This window comes from Sturnira hondurensis, unplaced genomic scaffold, assembly GCF_014824575.4.
Source record: "Sturnira hondurensis isolate 20B ecotype Veracruz unplaced genomic scaffold, ASM1482457v3 Scaffold0010428, whole genome shotgun sequence".
Taxonomy (NCBI): domain Eukaryota; kingdom Metazoa; phylum Chordata; class Mammalia; order Chiroptera; family Phyllostomidae; genus Sturnira; species Sturnira hondurensis.
In genome coordinates, this window is record NW_028083059.1 from 7,216,441 (window position 1) to 7,239,358 (window position 22,918).

At 39.7% G+C, this 22,918-nt stretch overlaps 1 protein-coding gene across 5 annotated transcripts in view; it reads right to left on the reverse strand.

The window, feature by feature from the left end:
• The window catches only part of ABI3BP (ABI family member 3 binding protein), a 255,288-nt gene that overhangs the window by 36,683 nt on the left and 195,687 nt on the right, over window positions 1-22,918 (reverse strand). For all 5 annotated transcript variants that reach the window (XM_037058952.1, XM_037058953.1, XM_037058951.1 and 2 more), the window contains 7 exons: window positions 22,840-22,917; window positions 18,528-18,593; window positions 16,368-16,442; window positions 8,542-8,613; window positions 4,576-4,680; window positions 1,552-1,680; window positions 944-1,012 (listed from right to left, as the gene is read on the reverse strand). In XM_037058952.1, coding sequence (XP_036914847.1) covers window positions 944-1,012; window positions 1,552-1,680; window positions 4,576-4,680; window positions 8,542-8,613; window positions 16,368-16,442; window positions 18,528-18,593; window positions 22,840-22,917 — 594 coding nt within the window. The remainder of the gene's footprint in view (window positions 1-943; window positions 1,013-1,551; window positions 1,681-4,575; window positions 4,681-8,541; window positions 8,614-16,367; window positions 16,443-18,527; window positions 18,594-22,839; window position 22,918) is intronic.

A 22,918-nucleotide genomic window follows, 5' to 3' on the forward strand; every position in this document is an offset into this window, starting at 1 on the left:
AATCTATTCAATTGGAAAAATTAGAGACAACCAAAATGGCACAAACAGGTTTAATAAATAAATAATTATATCACTACAACAGAATACTAGTCGGTAATAAAAAGGAATGGACTATTAACATTACACGCGGCAATGTGGATGACTTTCCAAATAATTACACTCAGTAAAAGAAACCAGACCAGAAGTTCATACATTTACATAAAATTCCACAAAATGCACACTCACTTGCACTATAGCAAATCTGTGGTTACCTAGGGACTAGAGGTTGGGTGTGAGGAGTTAGAGGGGGCGCTTATAAACTTTTGGAGGTGGTGACTGTATTCATTACCTTGACTGTGATGACAGCTTCATGGGTGTATACATAGGTTATGATTTATCAAGTTTTATTCTTCAGAATGAAATACTGCAAAAGGAAATACTGGTCTCTATATCATATCTCTCCTACTGTGTTAGATTAGATTATGATTCAAAAATATTCTCTATACCCATGAAAGTATAAACTTCTCCAGTTACTGATCTGAGCTTTGCTATATGACTTTCTTTGGCCAATGAATAATGGCAGGTATAACACTAGGCGGAGCTTAAAATGTGGTTGTATATTTGGATTCCCTCTCTCTTGACTTTATGAGAATGGCTTCATGAGAATGGCTTCTCCTGGGTCACTGCTGGTCCTTCATCTTAGGCACCAAAATGAACAGGTGAGGAGCAGGCCCGTCCCCAACCCACAAGAGGCCCATCGGAACCACCTGGCCAAGAACATCCTAGATCAGCTGACGCCCATTTGTTAATATCATGAAAGTGACTTGTACATGTGTGGGAAGTAAATCCTTGTTATACCAGGCCACTAAGATTTTGTGGTTGTTTATTAGACAGCAACAGCTGACTGACATACCCACCGAAGATGGCCTCATCAAAATCGAGATTCGGGGTCAACGATACGTACCTTTGAATCTGGGCTTCCCAAGAGGATCAGTCTCTCTTGTTGGACTTGAGCTAAAGTCACTTAGATCACCTGAGAATGGAATATAATAAACAAGTTTGGCAAAAGGTAAAGCTTCATGATACAATAGAAAGTAGTCAAGACTATAAGTATTTAATGTCTCCTAGTCAATTGCTCAACCTTTGATTTTCATTTTTATTACTATTCATATTACCTGCAATCTGTATCCTGCTGTAGGTGTTCTGCAGGGCAACAAAGAATGCTTTAAAGATTACAACTGAGTAGCTAATAGTTGTCAGTAAAATAAGGTATGTGTAATTAGTAATGATCAGTAATGACGTGTGATCTAGTAAGAAGCATTGGGGAATCTAGATCTTTTCAGGAAGACTTTACTAAAAAGCTCAGGCATGTTCCTCTCCTTCTATGAAGGGAAGGAACATATTCTATACAAAACATTAAAAATAAGTATCATTTTAAAATGAAAAAGACTCATCTTGATCATACAATTGAGTAAAACAGATGACCCAGAGCTGAGACTCTTTTCCCCCTAATTTGAAATCTTTTAGTACTTTATGGCTAAGCATGCAGGGGCAAGTGACTGACATACTAACCAAGATCTTCTCCTGAGGCTGGGGCTGTTGGGTGCCTTTTATCAATCTCTGTTCTCTCTGAGGGGGCCCCGGTAGGCCTGAGGGCTGTCTTCGAGGGTGGGGACGTTCCTAAGCCTGATGAAATGATTCCTGAAATGCAGAGACAAAGCAGTCGGGCTTCACAGAAGCACTGCCAAGTTCCCCATTCATCTGTTCAGTAAATATTTATTAAGCACTTACCATGTAGCTTGGCGCAATATGCCAGGCTTGAGAGAAAAGACCTGGTATCTTTGATCGAAACAGATGTGCTAACCAGATATACTGAATCATTATAGATATTATGAAAAAACTGGCTGAGGTCACAGAGAGGGGAACAGGAGGAAATAGTAATGTCTATGGGGAAAGATGAAGGGTTTTGTGGGGGGGGGAGGGGAAAATGCCTTCCAGAGGATGTGATGGTAAAGAGAAGTGATCAGTAGCTGGGTATGAGAGCTGTACTCTAATCAGAGGTTGCAAGAAGAACCAAGTCAGGGAAGCAAGTAACCATTTGATATTTGTAATTTGAAGGGTGAGAGCCAACAGTGCTGCTGGGTGCCGTGCGAGCTGAGAGTGGAGGATTGGGAAGGACGGATCGGGAAGAACCATGCATACCATGGATTTGGACGTTATTTTTAGGCAGCAAGGAGCCATTGAAAGATTTTCAACAGGGAAGCAGTAACTGGATCAGATGAGAAGAGAATGAAAGGTTAGGATGCAAGGCTGGCGGCAGCGGGAGAAGAGAGGAGACTTGTGCAGGTGAGGGCGGGCTGCCGCAGGGCAGCCTCGGAGTGCTCACAGGCACACGTGAGAGAGGACGCCTGCTCAGGGGGCCCTGGAACATTTTGTTGATTCCTGAATTCAGGATGCACTTTCTGTAGTCAGGCCAGAATTGTACAGCTGCCCTTCTTGTGTTTGGTTCCTTCACGCAGCCACTTCCTTTGAGTGAGAGGTGGCTAGCAAGAAGCGGGTAGGGTGGGGAACCAGAGTTAACCTCAGAAGTGGGAGGTGATTGTGGTTCTTCCTAGGGTGGGCCAGGTTGCACCAGAGCCACACTTACTGATGAGGGAGAACAAGGGTCTCATGTGGCAGGGGTCAAGGCCATGGCCTCCCAAGTTTTCTATGGGGGGGACACTCAGGCATCACTTCCAGTCTGTGACTCATCCAGTTTGACCCAGGTCACAATCAACGAGGAAAACCGGATGTCCTCACTAGAGTCATGTCCCCGGGCCTTGACTTGGACAGGCACTGGAAACATGCACGAGAAACTGAGTCCTCCTTCAGCTGATGGGGAAAATGACCTGGAGCTCTCTGTGCACGTGACACATCAGAAGAGCTTCCCCATCGCTACACCCTCTTACCCTGTAGAAAGAGTGACATCCATTCCCTTTCATGTAAACCATTAACACTTCCATCATTCATGGCTGTCTACTTAATACTTTCATACTGATCTCACCTACAGAATATTTAGGCAATAGAAATGCGGGAAAGAGGGAGAGGTGATGGGGGACGTGCTTCAATTTGTTGGCAAGTCCAGTGAAGGGCACTTAAGAGAAATGAGGTACAGCTTTGCTCTGCACCAGGTCACTTCACTGATTCTTAATTTCTTCCATTGATTCAGCCAGTGATAACTTACAAAATATTCTCTAGGTGCCAAGCACTGGATTTGGTTCTGGGAATTTAGAGACAATGTACCAGGGATTCTGTCTCCACAAAACTCCTAGCCTAGTAAGGGAAGAAGAGTATACAAACAGGTATAAAAAAAACTTGCTCTTTGTTCTAACAGAGGTATGTATCAAGGACAAGCTGAACAGAGAAGAAACGCTAAGGCTACTTTGGGGAGTTGGAAAAGGCTTCCTCAAGAAAAGAGTAAAATATGATTGTCCCAGGTGACTGGGAGGGGTCATTCTATGGGAAGGAGACAACACACACCAAAACGCAGAGTGAGAGGCAGCTTGACTTCTAAAGTGTGTCCCCGACTTGCTGCATGACATAGAGCTGCTAATGTTTTAGTCCCTGGTCTTTCCCTGCTCCCACAATGTGGGGCCAGCAGAAAGGCTGGTGGACAGGGGAGCGTCGCCGAGATGAAGAGGCTTTCATGCTGGAAAATGCATTGATGACAGGGTGTCACACTCTATGACACCTGGTGGGATGGCAATGCATGGGGCTGGCCAAAAAGTTCACTCAGTTTTTTCCTTACGATGGCTTTGGTAGTGCAGCTTGGTTGTCTTTAACTTCATTTGAAACCATTTTGTTAAATTGTATTGGGACTGCTGTCATTGTCAGCCTGCATTTAAAACAATTTATTGAAATTGGTAAATATTTGTGCAGCCATTTTAATATGGAAGATGGAAGAAGATACACGACATTTTCAGTGTATTATGCTATGTTATTTCAAGAAAGGTAAAAACTGAAACACAAAAAAGGATTTGTGCAGTATATGGTGAAGGTGCTGTGACTGACTGATTTTGTCAAAAGTGGTTTTCAAAGTTTCTTGGTACTATTGACATTTTGGGCAAATAATTCTTTGCTGTGGGGCTGTCTTATGCACTGGAAGATGTTTAGCAGCCTGGCCTCTACCCACTAGAAGCCAATACCAGGAGATCGCCAACATACTTAAAATACTCAAATCAATAAAGTTATTGGCGGAAATGAATAATGTGTCTTTTATTTTACAGAAAAAACTAAATAGAGTTTTTGGCCAACCCAGTATAACATCTGCTCCAAATAATCCACTTCTGCAAGGGGCTGAGTTGGCGTCTGTTTTCGCCCTAAGCAGACACACTGGCTTGGATGCTCACAGATGGTTTCTTTCAACCCACCCACCCAGAATCAGGACACAAGTGCCCGCAGCTATTTACAACATCCAGTCTTCAAGGCCCACACAGGGATGTATCGCACGCACCACAGGCTTGTCCATTGCCTGAGTTAGTATACCAAGAAGGGCTTGTGGTTGGATAGGACAAATGAAATCAAGGAGGGAGAAGGAAACGCGTGTGACTGACATACCTGCGCTTCCTGGCTTCCCAGTGACGTTGTTTGGCGGTAAAGGTTTTCTTCGTGGGGGTGTGGGCCTAAGTGCCCAGGGTGGGCGGCGGGTGCCTGGAATAGTAGCTAAGAGATTATAATACAGATAAAGTTGTCATAAGTATTCACACTGAAAGTGACAGGTTTAAAAAATACATAATGTTCGATAAGTAGTAATTGAATGATAGAGAATCGATTCTACAGAAAAGTGCTTGAGTAATTTCTGATATTTTTCTAAAGTAATGATTGTAAAGTACCAAGGGATAAGGAAGCACATTAGTAAAAGAAAAAAGCATCCTCTAGTTACAGACAGAAATGTACAGGTGTATTTGCCTTTTGAAAGGCTGTACAGTTATAGAGAGTGCAACATCCTTAGTTTCCCATATAGCACAGGTGGCAGACACAAGGCCCATGGGCCGTCGGCCCTCCACCTTGTTTTATCCAGCCTGGCACCTTGTTTCTACCCGGCGGCAGTGCCAAGCTCTTGCTTAACTGTTAAGGAGTAGTTACATTTACACAGTCCTAGAATTACATCTATTGGGCCCTTTGAAGGCAACCTTGAGGCTGATGTGGCCCCTGGTGAAAAAGAGTGTGACACCCCTGCTGTATAGTTTTCACAGTAGCACTTCTGAGCTTCATTGCCTCCTATAGCTTTTGATTTTAAGACGACAATTCTTATACCATTTAGCTTGAAATTGTTAGTGTATAATTTCTCTTTTAGTAGGTGATCTGCCTTATTCCCAAATCCATTGTGTAATTATAATTAAACAAACACTCTCAGAATTTATAGCAAAGAAGCTCTGATGGCAGAAGCTATAAGCTGGTGCTTATAAAAGAGCTGGGTCATTGTAAATGGCTGTACACCGAACAAGGGCACCTGGTCAGAGGTGTGTAAGTGGGAGCCAAAGTTTAACACTCATGAGCTCTGGTGCAAAGTTGCCAGCCCAGAGGAAGGATACATTTTTGTATATGGCTTACCTAAAGGATGGAGGGAAGGGGTAACATTTAAAAGCTGCACAAAATGTCTACTTTGCACAAAGGCTGGCTAGAGATGCATGGAGCTATTTACTTTAACCCGAATCTTCTTTTAAATCTGTGTTACAGCCTAAAAATTCATCTTGAACTTCCTGCCAAGATGGAGGCATAGGTAGACGTGCTTTGCCTCCTTGCACAACTTTAAGAAGGATCACAACGAACTTCAAAACTAAAAACAACTAGACTTGCCAGAAAATCAAACTGTGTGGAAACCCAACAACCAAGGATTTAGAGAAGAAATACCCGGATGGGTAGGAGGGGCAGAGATGAGGAGTCAGGGTGGGGAGGAGTCAGGGTGGGGAGGAGTCAGGGTGTGGCAGGGGCAAGGTGGCAGTAGTGGGGGCCAGTGGAACAGGCAGTTCTACATTCGTGCGTAGTGGATAAAAACCGGTGGGGGTGGAAATTTGAGGAGCAAGTAATCCCAGCCCCAGGCCAGACTGCACAGCCAGGGTTCCAGCACCAGAAAAATAAAGCCTTATAACTTCTGGCTGTAAAACCAGTGGGGGTTGGTGTGGTAGAAGAAACTGGTTGTCTCTTAGGAGAGTCAATTTAAAGGACCTGTGTGGCCCTAGAATGTACAGAAACCCACCTTCTCTGGGATTCAGCACCAGGGCAGCCGCTGGAAGGGTGCCTGTTGCATATGGGAAGTGAGGGAAGCGACTGATAAAGGGGCAAGAGCTGAGCAAGCAGCATTGTGCCTCTCCAATCCCTCCCCCACATACAGTGCCACAAAGTGGGGAAGCGGGTTGTCCCACCCCGGCAAATACCTAAGGCTCTGCCCCTGGCAGTGTAACAGGTGCACCAAGCAGGGAGTCAAAGCAGCTCTACCTGATACACAGAAACAAACGAAAGGGGGCTGCCAAATTAAGGAGACAAAGATATACGGCCCAAATAAAAAAACAGATCAAAACTCCAGAAAAAGAATTAAATAAAATAGAGATAACCAACCTATCTGATGCAGAGTTCAAAACACTAGTGATAAGGATGCTCAGAGATCTCATTAAGTACGGCAAACACATATGGGAAGAACACACTAAGTGAAATAAAGAAAAATCCACAGGGAACCAACAGTGAAGGGAAGGAAGGTTGGGTTCAAATCAGTGATTTTGAACATAAAGAAGAAATAAGCAGTCAACCAATATAGAATGAAGAAATAAGAATTAAAAAAAAAATACCGAGGAGAGAATAAGAAGACTCCGGAACATCTCCAAACATGCCAACATCCAAATCACAGGAATGCCAAAAGGAGAAGAGGAAGAGCAAGAAATTAACAACTTATCTGAAAGAATAATGAAAGAAAACTTCCCTACTGGGTGAAGGAAATAGACATAAACGTCCAGGAAGCACATGGAGTCCCAAACAATTTGGACCTATAGAGGGCCACACCAAGACACAACATAATTAAAATTCAAAAGGTTAAAGATAAAGAGAGTACATTAAAAGCAGCAAGACAAAAGCAGGTAGTTACTTATAAAGGAGTTCCCTTAAGACTGTCCGTTGGTTTCTCAAAAGAAATTTTGCAGGTAAAAAGGGACTGGCAAGAAGTACTGAAAGTGATGAAAAGCAGGGACCTCCATCCAAGATGACTCTATCCAGCAAAGCTATCATTTACAATGGAAGGGCAGATAAAGTGCTTCCCAGACATGGTAAAGCTAAAGGAGTTCATCATCACCAAGCCCTTATTATATGAACTGTTAAAGGGACTTAAGAAAAAGATCAAAACTATGAACAGTAACATGACAACAAAGTCACAACTATCAACAATTGAACCTAAAAGCAACAAAGACAAAAACAAACTAAGCAAGCAACTAGAACAGGAACAGAATCATAGAAATGGAGATCACATGGAGGGTTATCTGTGGGGAGGGGGAGGGGGGAAGATGGGGAAAGAGGTACAGGGATTAAGAAGCATAATTGGTAGGTACAATATAGACAGGGGCATATTAAGAACATTATAGGAAATGAAGAAGCCAAAGAACTTATATGCATGACCCATGAACATGAACTAAAGGAGAGGATTGCCGGAGGGAAGGGTGATGGGGGGGAGGGGGTAAAGGAGAAAATATTAGGACAACTGTAATAGCCTAATCAATAAAATACACTTAAAAATTCATTTCTTTCTAGGCATAATAATGTTGACTAAAAATCATCATGTATAATTGACAATACAGGAAAATGCCCCATGGCTTTAAGTATGCCTTAGGGGAGGAGGAAGTGTGTGTGGGGGGTAGTGTTTGGTGCTCATAGAACATAGGTCTGTAGTGCTGATATCAATACACCACAGTGGGTTTCACAGGATCTTTTAAAAAAGCACAGAGTTCTTACTCAATGCAAAGATATTCCAAGCAACCAGTTATTACTGATTTTGGCCTAAAATGTACAGCATATTTGTTAATTAGAAACATAAGTCATTTGATTCCCAGTCAGGGCACATGCCTGAGTTGCAGGCCAGTTCCCAGCAGAGGACTCATGAGAGGCAACCACACATTGATATTTCTCTCTCTCCCTCTCTCCTTCCCTTCCCCTCTAAAGATAAGTAAATAAAATCTTAAAAAAAAAAGAAACATAAGTCATTTCAGGCAAGAGAATATTGTAATAAATCACACAACAGTAAAACTTGAACATGATGAAGGCTAGAACCCACAGTGACTCGTCAGCATTTGTGTATTGTGGCTCATTGGAACATTAAACAAAAGAATTATTCAAGTGGTACCTTGTTAGAGGTTCTTATTAATGTTTAATTGCACGCAAAGCACTTTCCCTTCCCCCAGGTACAAGATTTGGGGGTGCTTTCCTAGCAATCCCCATGTCCTGTTAGCACGGCTCTGATGCTTCGGGGTCACGCAGGTGCTGCCGTTACTGCACACGTTCCAGCCCAGAGCTGAGTAAAGGAGTCAGCATCCTCTCCCTTACCTGGTTTCTTTGTGAAGTGGGTAAAGTTCATGGACATATTTCTGTCAGCACTCAGTGGTATTTCCTTGACTCCTATGAGGAGAGATAAGTAAAGGGAATAAATATACAGCAAACAGGTGCTAAATGTTCTTATTCACAGAAACTTGGCAGAGTCATCAGTGATAATGAGCATTCCTTATAGAGCAGGGACACCGGTGACTTTGTGTCCAGACATATTAATTAGCTTCTCCCAACTGCAAAGAGAAAAATTTCAAAGGGCTACCTTCATTGGTCGTGATGTTTTCCCTGAAGAGTTAACATTTGGTTGTGGATTGTGGTTTTTGTCTTAATTTTCCATGTTGCCTGCACCGCCTCCCTGGCAGTGCTGCCTCAGCAGGAGGTTCACCCACAGTGACCGGCCATTCTTTTCCAATATTCGTGGGTACATTTTGTGGTCTTGAAAATTTTCCTCTAGTCCCTTTACTCCCATAAAAAACCCCTAAAGTTCCAATGTGTTTGGGTTTATACTTAATGAATTGACTTTTAAAATAGTCTGGAGAGGCCTTGGCCCTCGTACTGGTTAGGCTACAAACTGGGTCTGTGCCTCTGAGATTTGGAGGCTAACCCTGGGCAGGCCTTGAACTCCAAATAGCAACTTGAAAGAAACTAATCTGAAAATTACCTTGTGTGATATTTTATCTCCTAAATTTTTCCAACATAATCTAGTGGTTATTACTCAGCCATTCATCTCAATACCACCCCAGAGTCTGGGTGGCTAACCTAATGGTTGAGAACACCAATTGAAGTTTCATTCTGTTCTTATTCTTTCTTATTCTTATTCTTCATTATTCTTATTCTTTTACATCATAAAATAATCTTCCCTGATGGTGCTGATAGTCTTCATTGTGAAAGAACAGAGGAGTTCCAGCCAAGACAGAAGTGTGAGTAGAAACCCTTTGCATCCTCACATAACCAAAAGGAGAATAACAACCAATCTAAAAATCAATAAACAACCAGAAGTGCCAGAAAATAAAACTGCACGGAACTCTGACAACCAAGGAATTAAGGAAAAAATCAACCAGAACAATCAGACCAGTAAGGTCCAGGACAGAGAGAAACTGCAGTGAAGCTGCAGACCGTGGGGATGGGGCTGGCAGAGAAACTGTGCTGAGGCAGCAGCCTGAGAGGGAGGGGCTGACTTAAGGGGAAACTGAGACTCAGAGGCTGCTGTGGACTAGAGTGGTTGTCTGTGTGGGAGAAACTCCCTGTCTCACAGGAGAGTTCATTGAAAAGTAGGCTAGGGACCAGCAGGGGAGCTGCATGGTACCCTCTTTGGTCCCTCCCCCACAGGCAGTGCCAAGCACAGCAATGAGGGCTGCCCCACCTGCGTGCATACCTAATGCTCTGCCTACTTACAACTTAACAGGTGCCCGGAACAAAGAAATGTAGCCCAAATGAAGGTACAGAGCAAAACCTCAGAAAGAGAGCAAAGCAAGGAGGAGATAGCCAACCTATTTATTTGGTGGAGAATTTAAGACCCTGGTAATCAAAATGCTCACAGAACTGATTGAATTTGGTCAAAAAATGAAAGAACAAATGAAGGACACACAAAATGACCAACAGGGAACCAACAGTGACAGGAAGGAAACCAGGACTCAAATCAACGATTTGGAACAAAGGCAGAAATAAACATCCAACAAGAACAGAATGAAGAAACAAGAATTGAAAAAAGTGAAGAGAGACTTACAAACCTCTGGGACAGCCTGAAATATTCCAATATCTGAATTATAGGGGTTCCAGAAAGAGAAGAACAACAGCAAGAAATTAAAAACTTATTTGAATAAATAATGAAGAAAAACTCCCTTAGTCTGATGAAGGGAATAGACTTTCAGGAAGTCCAGGAAGCCCAGAAAAGCCAGAAGAAGTTGGACCCAAAGAGAAATGGACCATGGCACATCATCATTAAGTTACCCAAGATTAAAGACAAAGAGAGAATCTTAAAAGCAGCAAGAGGAACGAGTTACTTACAAAGGAGTGCACATAAGGCTATCAGCTGATTTCCTCAAAAGAAAACTTGTAGGTAAGAAGGGGCTGGAAAGAAGTATTTGAAGTCATGAAAGGCAGGGACCTACATCCAAGATTGCTCTATCTAGGAAAGCTATCATGTAGAATGGAAGGGCAGATAAAGTGCTTCCCAGATAAGGTCAAGTTAAAGGAGTTCATCATCACCCAGCCATTATTATACGAAATGTTAAAGGGACTTATCTAAGAAAATGAAGATTGAAAACATAAACAATAAAATGAAAATAAACTCACAACTATCAACAAGTGAACCTAAAAATAATAAAAGAAAGAAAAACAACAACAAAAAAAACTAAGCAGACAGCTAGAACAGGAACAGAATCAGAGAAATGGACATCACATGGAGGGTTTACAGTGGGGAGGGGGAAGGGAGGAATAGTGGGGAAAAGGTACAGGGAAAAAGAAGCCTAATGGGTAGGCATTAAATAGATGGGGAGAGGGCAAAAATGGTACAGGAAACAGAGAACTCAAAGAACTTATATGAACAACGCATGGACATGAACTAAGGGAGTGGGAATGCTGGAGGGTTGGGGGGTGCAGGGTGGAGGGGGGACAAAGGAAGAAAAATTGGTAAAACTGGTTAATAGCATAACCAATAAAATATACTTTAAAAAAAGAAGAAGAAATAGAAACAGGTATTTTTTAATCTAAAATGTAAATATCACGTTGGATATAATGGTTCATCCTAAAAAAAGAATCCATACTTTCAGGATTTTACAATAATTCACTGATTAAAAAATAAGAACATTTCATTAATATACTAGTTAGTACATCAACAATGACAAACACAAGCAAAACCACATTTAATTAAATTAAATATGCCACAAGAGCTTTGCTTGGCAAAAACTGGATGATATTCCCATTCATTTATGAAATTATATTAACTATAAGTATTATAATATAAATTAACCTTATAATTAGCATTAATGTTATAATTATTAACATTATTATAATTAGCATTATAATAACAATGATAACATTAATTAAAAAACCCTAATGTTACAACCTATACTCTCTGATGCTTGAATAAAAGAAATATATAAAATCATGGTGAATGTTTATGTGGAGCCATGAATTAATTGTTGCCTATTTGTGGTAGGAAAAGAAATGTATCTGGGGTCAATGACCATTTTGTGGCTAACCCCACAGGCATGGTGAAAACAAACAGATCATTAGTTTCCTTCCCCTGCTCTGCTGTCAGCGGTAAGGGGCCAGGGAAATGACTCATGTGGGTGGTTCCTCTGGGCACGGCACAGGGAAATGGAAAATACTTTTATCTGGGTCACTGGGATAACCTGGCTTGGTGAGATTTGATTTACCACTATTGTTCAAGGGTAAAAAAAAATGTATTCTATACCCTGGAAGGCTAGTAGGCTGTGTATACCTGCAGCATACTTCTTCACAGCCTTTCTTCAAATTTTTCTACCCTTAAAAAAATTATAAGTATTTTGATTCGATACTGTGCAGGCACTGTTCATGTTCGTTACCTGGGAGAAATCAGCAGAAGTCAGGCATTTTCTCTTACTTTCTGCCTATGTAGAGACAGAAGCATCATACTGTTATAATCCTTAAAAGTAAATACCCAAATCAATAAAGTGTTTGGGTATTAAATAAATCAGCTGACAAACTGGATTTCTGCTAGCCTGTAGAACAGATACAAGCTGGTGGTAGATGAGAATGTTGGTAAAAGCCCTGCAAAAAGCAACCCCAGAGCTCAGGGACAGCATGTTGAACTGGGGACAGGAAACTGCACTCCATTTCTGGCCTGGTGTCCATCTAGCTGTGGTTTGCATGCCAGCTAAGCAGCAATGTGAGCACAGAGCTGGAGACCAGTGAACTTCTGCTTCCCTGAATCAGATGAGAGCAAGGGAAGGCCAAAGGTAGCTGAAAGGAAATGGGAGGAAAAGGAGGAAGCCAGTAAGAGATAGACTAGAGAAAGCATCCTTGGGAGTTGGCACATAATCAGCCATTCTGGCCCAGGTTGTGACCTAAATTCTTTTTCTCTCAGGCAGGATGAATGCACATATTTTCCAAAGTGCAGAGTTGGATTTAGAAGCACCAACACTTGAGCTTCATCATGAGCTCTATGGCCTAATGAGAGTTCTCCAAAATTTCTGGATTTACATAGTTCACTTCTTAGGAATTTATTGTCAAAAATGAATAACAATTCAGGTATTTTTAACCATGGTAACAAAAACTTTGCAAGAAACATAGCAAACCGGACATCAGTTTCCAAATGTATCAGAGACTTTATTTCCTACGACCAAAATGTGGTAGTATATAAGGATAATTGCTTTCTTTGTGCTTGTCTCCAAATCTTAGCACCTAACTAAAAGTCAGGGGTGATGAGCCAGCAGACTAGAAGTGTAGCCACAGCTCAAACACATTTCTCACCTAGGAGTCTGTGTTCTGGATGTTAAGCACACTCCAAGTGGGGACAGTGAAGTACAGCTTATTAGGATGTAGAGAAGGGAATCTGGGTTCCAGATATTGAACATATATGCCAAACCAGATATACCAGGGTGGTTTCCAGATTACTTTACCTGGCATATACTGGGCCTTCAATAAATGTTGGTTAAATGAAATAATACCTGCACAACTGAACAGCTGCCTTCTGTAGGGAGAAAGTTGAGAGACTGTCTAGCATCAAGTCAGCAAACTTTTTGTCAAGAGTCAAACAGTAACTATTTTCAGCTTTGTGGGCCATACGTCTGTGTCACAACTATTCAACTCTGCCACATTGTGAAAGCAAGCTATATTTTGTAAATAAAGAACTCTTTATTTACAAAAGTAAACAGTGAGCTGGATTTGGCCTGTGGGCTGTGGTTATGTGATCCCCCGATCTAGTGCATACTTGCTGCATCTCTGAAATTAGATTTCAAGTTGCTTATAATCTGTAGAACACATCAGTTAAGCTGTGTTCTAAGTTTCTAGAACACAACTCTAGAAACCATGAAAAAAGAGATGCTGGAACAATGGCTTACCTAAAACCCCAACCTCTTGGTCCTTTCTAACTTTGAGATGGAGAATATTTATGCATGTAGGTATGGATTGCACATAAAGCAGGATAAATATCTGTAATGATGTTACGAAATAAGACACTTAGCTCAAGGTGGTTTAAAGATTTCTGTGGTTTATGGAATCACTGCAAACTTTTTATAGAGGTCCAAGTAATCAAAGGTGGATAGTTTTGAAGCCTTAGAATCTTTCTTCTTTAGTCTTCAAAGAGCACAACCTTCAGAGACTTAAGACCAATTTATAAATCCTATAAATTCTCAATGCATCTTTATCAACTAATTTTTTAAATAAAGTTCCTGGGCTGAAAACTTCAGCAAGGAAAACTATAGGAAATGCATGTGAGATGAATAGTAAAGATAAATATTCTGGGCAAGATGTCAAAAGTTGGATAAGGAATTAGGTGACACAGAAATGCTGCCTCACTAAGACTTAACAGAGGCTAGAGGGAAGTATGGATGAGAGAGTGGGTCACAGAAGGAAATTAACTAAATGTGAATACCTGCATTTCTGTAAACAAATCAGATCAAAACTATGCAGAATCAAAGAATGGTAAACTCATATAAATCTATAACCTGGGGAAAACATATATTTAAACATTGTTTTTCTTATCAATTTTTAAAAACACTATTCCCTTGGCATATAGTCTGAGAGCTATTAAATTTTCTTTTCATAAGATGCTAAACAATGTCAACTGTGATTCTCAATTTTTATACAACTTACTTCTTTTCTTGCCCTATTGCATTGGCTACACACTCCATTACTACTTTTGATAGATGTGGTAAAAATAGAAATCCTGCTTGTGTTCTTGATATTAGGAGAACAAATATTTTGACTTTCATTGTTAAGTGTGATGTTAACTGTAAGTTTTTCACAGATGCCCTTTATCAGTGAGGAAAATTTTTTTCTAGTTCTAGTTTTCTGAGAGATCATCATGAATAAATTTTGAATTTTGTCTAATGGCTGTTTTTGTATTTATTGAAATGATCATATGATTTCTTTCCATTGCTCTGTTAATGTGGTAAATTACACTAATTTGTTTGACTGTTGAACCAATCTAGTATTACTGTGGTTGACAAGGAAATGTACCACCCAGATCTTGAGAGGCTGACCAAGAAGGAGCTGACAGTTGAATACTGTGTGCTGACCTCACTCCCTGTAGGTGGGAAGCAAGTGTTTCCCTGAAGGGAAATCCTAATAGACAGACATAAGGACACAGAATAGGTGCAACAGGGCTTTATTGGGGATGGAGGTGGAGCAAGGATAGGGCAAAGAGTGAGCTCAGCTTTGTTTATCTGTGCCCACCAGCCCCTTTCTACCAGCAACCAACTAAATAGAAGAAACCCTGACTAGGGGTCATCAAAGGCTAATTAGATGAGTTATTTTTACACAGTTGACTTTATCTACAAAAGACAGTAAATATATATCAGTTTGTGTTACAAGTGGCACTGAAAAAATGTTTATATTGCTGATAAACTAAAATATAATGACTTTCTATTTCCCTCTGAAGAACAATTAGTATTTTCCTAGTGAGAATCAATGCTTGATTGTGCTGGAGGTTGAAAGCTTTTAAGTTTGATCATAGCTACTTGTTCTTTCATTTGCTTTGTTGACATAAATACTTTCTTCTATTTTTACTTAGACAAACTTGAGGGAATTACTTTGAATATTAAGACGTTGGCTCTGTTTAGAACCAGATTGTTTATGTCCATTTGAGAAACTATGCATTGCCTAATTCCACAGTTGGGAAAAATTAAAGGAGCAGCTGAGCACAGATAGATACCAGAATCCTTTCTTACTACTCATGAATCAGGAATTTATAGAAGGTGTCTCATCACTCAGTTCAAAGGGAAGTGAATTCCCAGAACTTCAGACACTGTAACAACCTAGTAAAAAAATGCATTCTAAAACAAATCTAAATGATTTCACACTAAAATAGCTTCAGGTATGATTCACATCTTTTTCTCATTAGGAAACCATCATGTGTTAATTAAATATATATCATTAAATGTATTCTAATTTTTATGCTTTTTTAATACAAACAAGCACAAATTTTATACTATTTAAAATATTACAAAGCAATAATGCAATACCATATTAAGTCACTGAAACTATCATTTACCCACTTAGTGAGCTGGGTGTTGGAACTTTTATCGGATAATCGTCCTGGTTATCTGTGTGATGCCCACTCCCAGAGGGGAGACTGGGTCAGGCAGTGGCGCTTCATTAAACTGAATGATATGGAAATATTAATGTGACCATAAAGAGGGTGATCAACGGCCAATTCCTTTTGTTATTTAAATATTATATTCCAGATTTCTAGATGATTTAGGTCTTTTAAAAATTATAATCATATTTGTGACATTATAACCTTGAAAACCAAGTGATTTCAGTCTTGAAGACCAAGGCTGCGTGTGGGAAGTGTTTTGAAATTAAGGAAGACAGCTATTTTGCTATTTTAATTCAGTAATTTATATATAATCGGGATCCTTTAAAGAATCAAGATTATGTGTGGTAGCTAATTTAGTGGATTGGATTTAGAAAAATGATAAATCCTTCTTTAATATTTATTTACAGAGACATTTGAAGCTTTGATATTTGGAATGCATCACAATTTTCAATTTGTTATCCTAAAAACTTCTAATACTGATAAAAAAAGCTGAAGTGAGAATTCAACAAAATTATAAAAATTGAATGAAAAAATTTATAGTGTTCGTAACATCAAAAGGAGACAAATTTTTGATCATTACCTGTTCCCATTCCATTCCCTTTGGGCATCCCACTGGGTTTGGGTCTGCTAGGTCTTGTAGTTGTCTTATTCAGAACTACAATAGAGTGAGAAGAAAATAGTTCAGACATTTTCTTATGAAAATTTGCAGCCATGGAAAACAAAATTTCCCTGAATTGTAAATCATTTAACCAGGCAATAAAATAATGGCTTACTAAAAAAGTATTCAAAATATAAAAACCACAATTCTGGTATAAAGATCATAGGCTTGAACTTGGAAATAGAGACATGAGTCTGTACTCTGATCTGATCACTTGACTTGGAAAAAATAACTGGCAAAGGAATTTATACTTCTAAATGGGAAATATCTTGCTTCATTTATAAGCACTAGATCCATTCCAAAATGGAAATGAAGAACAATCAGGACTACCTATGGTAATGAAAAACCAAAACTTGAAGTGTATTTATTTGTCAAGGCCTGAGTTTGTAACTCATAAATCAATGGTCCATTTGCATGAATTTCTAGGTAGAGATGGTCCTTGATAATTCTGGCAGAAGCCCATCATTGAACCCAGAACTGTAATAAAACCACTAGAGTCTCCCTTCCGCACTGTTGACAGCCATAACCTTACTACAACTTTAAGAGGTCACCTATCTTATATGACCCTTAAGGAAAAGGGTCATATAAGACCATGCATATGGTCTTATATGGCCATATAAGACCACGTAGTAACTGTACATGTGGTTAAGAGAGCAGAGAGTGGAGCCTGATTGCTTGACTTTGAGTCTCTCTCTAGCTTTTCTCATGTGTTCCTCAACTCTACCTGACAGGACACATGGCAAGCACTCAGTCAATGTTAGCCATTATTGCTACTATTTATTATTTTGTAGAAGCATTTAATATAACCAGCTTTCAACAGCTATCATGATACAAAAGTCACATGGAGATATATTTGTTTATAAGAGACTTCTCTGTCTTTAGGATTTGGAGGATTCTCCAAAACTTACGGGCTTTCCATAAATCAAAGGGTAGAAATAGTTATTTTTCTTCCATGTGCCTGGAGAGATATTAACCAAGAACATTAATTTATGAGCCAGATTTATCATTTAGAACTTCAAGAAGACTTTTATAAACACAGTGGGGAAAGGGCAAAAAAATTCAGTCTTTGGTCCAACTTATGCTTTAGCATAGAAGTGATTTACATGGACCAAATCAACCCCTTCAGTTAACTCTTCCCTAACAAGCTCCAGTAAGGGAAATACTAGAACCTTTGGAGAACTTAGTAAATTTAAAGTATTTTCCAGTGTGTAATTATCGGTTTATTTTTTGCTATTTTTAACATGTAAAATGAGCCTGCTTCTTCTTTTTTTCACATTTTTTATTGTTGTTCAAGTACAGTTGTCTCCATTTTCCCCCCATCACTATTCCCCACCCCAACCATCCCCACATCCTACCCTTGATCCTTTCTGCCTTTGGCTTTGTCCATGTGTCCTTTATACATGTTTCTGACAATCCTTCCCCTTTTACCCCCCATTATTCCCTCCAACCTCTCCTCTGTATTTATTTTATTTTTAGACAGAGGGGAAGGGAGGGAGAAAGAGAGGGAAAGAAATACAAAGGTGTTGTTGCCTCTGGTGTATCCCCTAATGGGAACCCAGCCTACAACCCAGGTACCTGCCCTGACTGGGAATTGAACCAGGGACCCTTTGGTTCACAGGCCAATGCTCAATCCACTGAGCCATACCAGCCAGGGATGTGGACTTTTTAATCATTAGAAGAAATCAAGTAAAAATATTCTCTCAGACATGAGCTTTTTATACTGAAGAAACTACCTTTTCTTAAAAGACAAATAACATCTGAAAGCAATTAATATGTCACAGAGAATGCTAATGCTATGTGCTATGGAAGTGCCATGGAAGACTGAAGGCATGTACATATGTGATTTATACACAAATACTATTTAAAAATAATTTTATACTGATGAAGGTTCATAGTGGTCTCTGAATCTGATCCGTGGATTCATCTTTACCTCTCTACTTCTCTGCAAGGATCAGAATTTCTGTATATCTTATTTCAGTTCAAGTATACAGCTCTCTTTTGGTGCATCTGACTGTTTCAATACATTTTATATATTCTCCGATGTGCTGATTGTTTAGGTTATCAGAAAAAGAAGCCACTCACCAGGTCTGGAGTGTGGTCTGTCCGGTACTCTGGGCCTCACAGGAGCAGTGTGCAGTCTGTGTGGTGCTGAAACACAGGAACACTTTATGTTTAATACCCCACACTCCAAAGCCCACCGCATGGCGATTTAGAATCCTAGGGATGGACAGCTTGTATGCTTTACATGAAAGCACAGAGAGTGTTCTGCAACCTCCAATTATGTATCGCAACACTGATGCTAAAGGAGAATAAAACAAGTGAAAGTATTCATGAGTGGATATTAAAGATGCACATTGTCAGAATGAGGTAGGTCATTTCTAATGTGAGTTAAAGGTGTCGTCATTTAGTCCATGTTTTTCAAGGGCATTTAATTTACCAGATGGTTGCTTAATATGGTAAACATTTAAGGCAGCCAACCACCCATCCACCCATTCATTTATCATCTGTGTATCCATCTGCATGTCCATCCATCCATTCATCTATCCATCCGTCCACATCATTTAATTAGGTCGTCACCATGAAATGCTATTTTGCCAAAAAAGGCAAGTTATTTTAAAGGCAAAAAGTAAAATATTTTGAGGTAGGTAAGAAGAAAAGAGTAAAAACATGATCTCTTTCAAAATGTATTAACTCATGGACCCTGAAATGAGTAACTTGTCAGTGCCATTGTTTACAGCCTCAGGATGAGAGAAAAACACCTCTGGTGTCCTGCCCATTGAGAGAGGGAGAGCAGGGACTGGGATCTCCCACCAGCTCTGGGACCCACACATCACCTTGCCACTCCCTGCTCCTGTGATTCAGGACCTAACACAGTGAGGACTCCTACTGAAGACTTTCTGAATAAATTTAAAAATGAGTGACTCCTGTAAACAGGCAAATTCACGAGAAACTCAGCCAAACTATTTTTGTTTCCTAAGGTTTTAAAGCATGCATTCATCCTGGAATTTGTTCATTCTTCCCTTCCCTCCTCGGCTCCCTCGACATAGCGTGCTGCCTCCTAACTCCAACTTTCTCAATAACGCATTAGCTAAGGATGGAGACTCATTTCCCTGCAAGCTTGTAAGTAAATTACATCTTTACATTGGTTTTGCTCTCACCTTGAGTGGGTATTTATGTAACCATAAATCAGCAATGCCTTACCTAGCATTAAAAAAATACACCTGCAGAACAGATTATAATGTAGCTCATTTATAAGCTTTCAGTGTTAAGACTGATGAGCAGACTTTTGCCATACTTCTGGCCAAAAACAGCAGGCACATACGGCAACTCTCTGAAGATTCAGTGTGGGCCTTTCAAAGTGTTAATAACTAGAGTGAACAGAGATGTTGACGTTATAAAATACAAATTCTCAACACCCTGCTGTGTGTGGTGATGGCCAGCCAACACCTTTCCCTACTTTTCTTTGAGAGTGACAGGATTCTCCGTCAAATGAACATATTTCAGCTTTTCATGTTCATTTCTTCCATGTTAGATTGCTTTTATTTAAAGAGCTACAACAATCATGGCTCTTATTAGTCCCACTTTAGAAAAAAATATAATTTTTAAAACTTTATTCAGAAAAGAGACAGAGCTGAACACAAAAATAATCAGCACTATATTATTTCAAAGCCACAGGATCAGAATTTAAAAAATTTTCCACAGTCACTACTTAAATCTAAAAAGAACTTTTACAAAAGAACTGAAATATAATTTAAATTTAGGCCATGAATTACTCATATAGCTCATCACCAGATGACACATAGTCTTGAGAAAGCTACTCTAGACTTTCAATCACAAACTAAAACAAACAAATGAACAAACAAAATGGCGACAAAGGAGCTTTGTGACAATGTTATTATGTAAACACCATCTCCATGTAGTTTTTGGTGACCAATAATACAAAAATAATTTTAAAAGATGACTTCATAACTGTTCAAAAAATCTATGTAAAATAAACATTAAAAATGCTGTATGATGACAACATCAAAATTAAACAAACAGGGATTATGGAAGAAACACTTTGAATGATGTATGTTCTGTCCAGTATTGGAGAGGGGAAGGAGTATTCAACTTTGCTTGGGTGGGGTAAGTATCAGAGAGCTGAAAGGAGTAAAATAATCAAAATATTCTCCAAATGCCTCCGGCTAAGTGGATCTCTACTATGGACCGAGATGAGAAGGGCAAAGCAGAAAAGTTTGAGCATTCCAGGTCTGCAGAACACATCAGGGAATCGTCTCCATGGGCAACGGAGCAAGGGTGCCCCGGAGAAGTGGTGCTGGGGTGTCTCTGGAGCACGTGGGCCCGTGGTTGAGGGACTGGAAGGGTCATGGGATGCGCATGGGTAGAGTACAAAGACCAAGAGACACATTTCACCCATACAGCTTCTCTGTCAAATTGTCGTGTGCTGTCTTGTGCTCCTGATGCTTCATGTTAAAAACAAAACCTGACAGAGCACATCGAAAACAGAGCGGTTGACTGGCCTCCTCTTCTAAGGAGCTCAGGCACACGTCTATGAGGACTGGGCCGAAAGGTGCTCCTAGTGACATGCAGTGGGCCTTCACTAAAGCTGACCCTCTGCTCCTCAGCAGGGTTATCGGGCCAGGCCCTGGATGCTACTATTATCCCTAAGACGAGGTCTTTCCTAGGATGTCCTTTGTTACCTCATGCAAATGAATCTCTGGAGAGCCACTCTCCAGGTGCTTGGCACAGTCTGTTATATGAACATGTTAAGAGAATTCACATAAGGATATCAAGTATTAGACATACATCCAACCGACTGTGAAAGTTCTGTCTAATAAAACCATGTTCTGGAAGGAATTTGATAAAAATTCCAGATACATCGGTAATGGTGACATGATACTGATATTCCCATTAAAGTAAGAAAAGACAAAAAAAAACCCTCTCCAAAAAAACAACAACAAAAAAGAACAGCCCTATGATCTTTTATGCTTTAATTTTGGAATCTATAAAGCTCTAAAAAACTAAAAACTTTTTCTCATTTGGCAGCACAACCTGAATAGTCTTTATTTATCCTATTTATTGTACGTACGTACATATCTATTTTGTTACAAAAATTAACGTGCTTGATTATGAGAATCCAACTACCTTCTATTAAGCCAGACATTTCAAAGGTTTGCAAAAACATACAAATAAACACGTAAAAATATACTTGGAGCATGGATGTAACGTGACTGAACAACCATTAATCTGTTACTAATGAGGATGAAGGGGGCTGTCAGTGTGTTAGGCTTCTATGTGGATTGATAAATAAACAAAAAGTTAATAATTGGAAGGCTAATAAAGTAAATAATAAAATAAACATTTAAAACAAGTAAAAAAATGACATAGAAAATTTATAAGAACTGTCCTATGTCATAATGCTCAGTCACATTTATTTAATAAGTATGATACTACTTATTATAAAATATACACCATAAAATTATATTTCTTTTATTATCATTCTCTTATATTTTGAATTTCTTCCACTAATTTCTCTCCACCCTCAAATTATAATTGACAATGAATAAATCTGTCTTCCCATTCTTCAAAAAATATTTTCTTTGGTCTTACAGCTTCCTTCCCTATGAAAGAGGCAGAGCTGGGCAAGAGGAGCCAGTCAGAGAAAAAAAAGAAAGGAAACACGAAAGCACTGGAAATCCACAATGGTTATAACTCAGACAGGATAAAAAATTCTGAGAGAGCATGCAGATGTGACGGAGTCTGTGCAGGTGAGATTCCTTCTCGAGGCCACAATAGCAATATGTCCCTCAAGTTGGGAGACACAGGGAGAAACAGGAGAGAAAAAGGAGGGGGAGGAGGGTAATAAAGATTCTTATTTAACAGATGTAGAAAGTGAGGTAAATGAAGGTCAGTTAAGAAATAACAAATGAGCCCTGGCAGGTGCAGCTCAGTGGATTGAGCGCAGGCCTGCGAACCACACGATCGTGGTTCGATTCCCATTTAGGGCACCTGCCTGGGTTGCGGGCCAGTTCCTAGCAGGGGACTCACGAGAGGCAACCATACATTGATGTTTCTCTCCTTCTCTCCTTCCTTTCCTCTCTAAAGATAAATAAATAAAATCTTAAAAAAAAAAGAAATAACAAAAGAGAGTTTTCATTGTTAGTTATCAGCATCATGTGGTCAACCACACATTCAAAAGCAAAGCTCTAAGAAACTCATTTCCCTACATTCAACTGATAGTCATATGGATATTCCTATGTGGCCACACCTATAAAATGAAAAAAATCAAGTAATTCACTGTGATGAGAAATTACATTCTGTAAAGAAATTTTATTGCCTAATTAAAAATGAAGAAAGAAGAGTTACTATCCAGAGGTAGAAAAACAGTATTTACCCTGAGTTGTCTTTGCCAATTCAGTTGTTCGTGGAATCTTAGCTGTGAAGTGTTCTTGGGTGGATTGGTCTATTTCCGC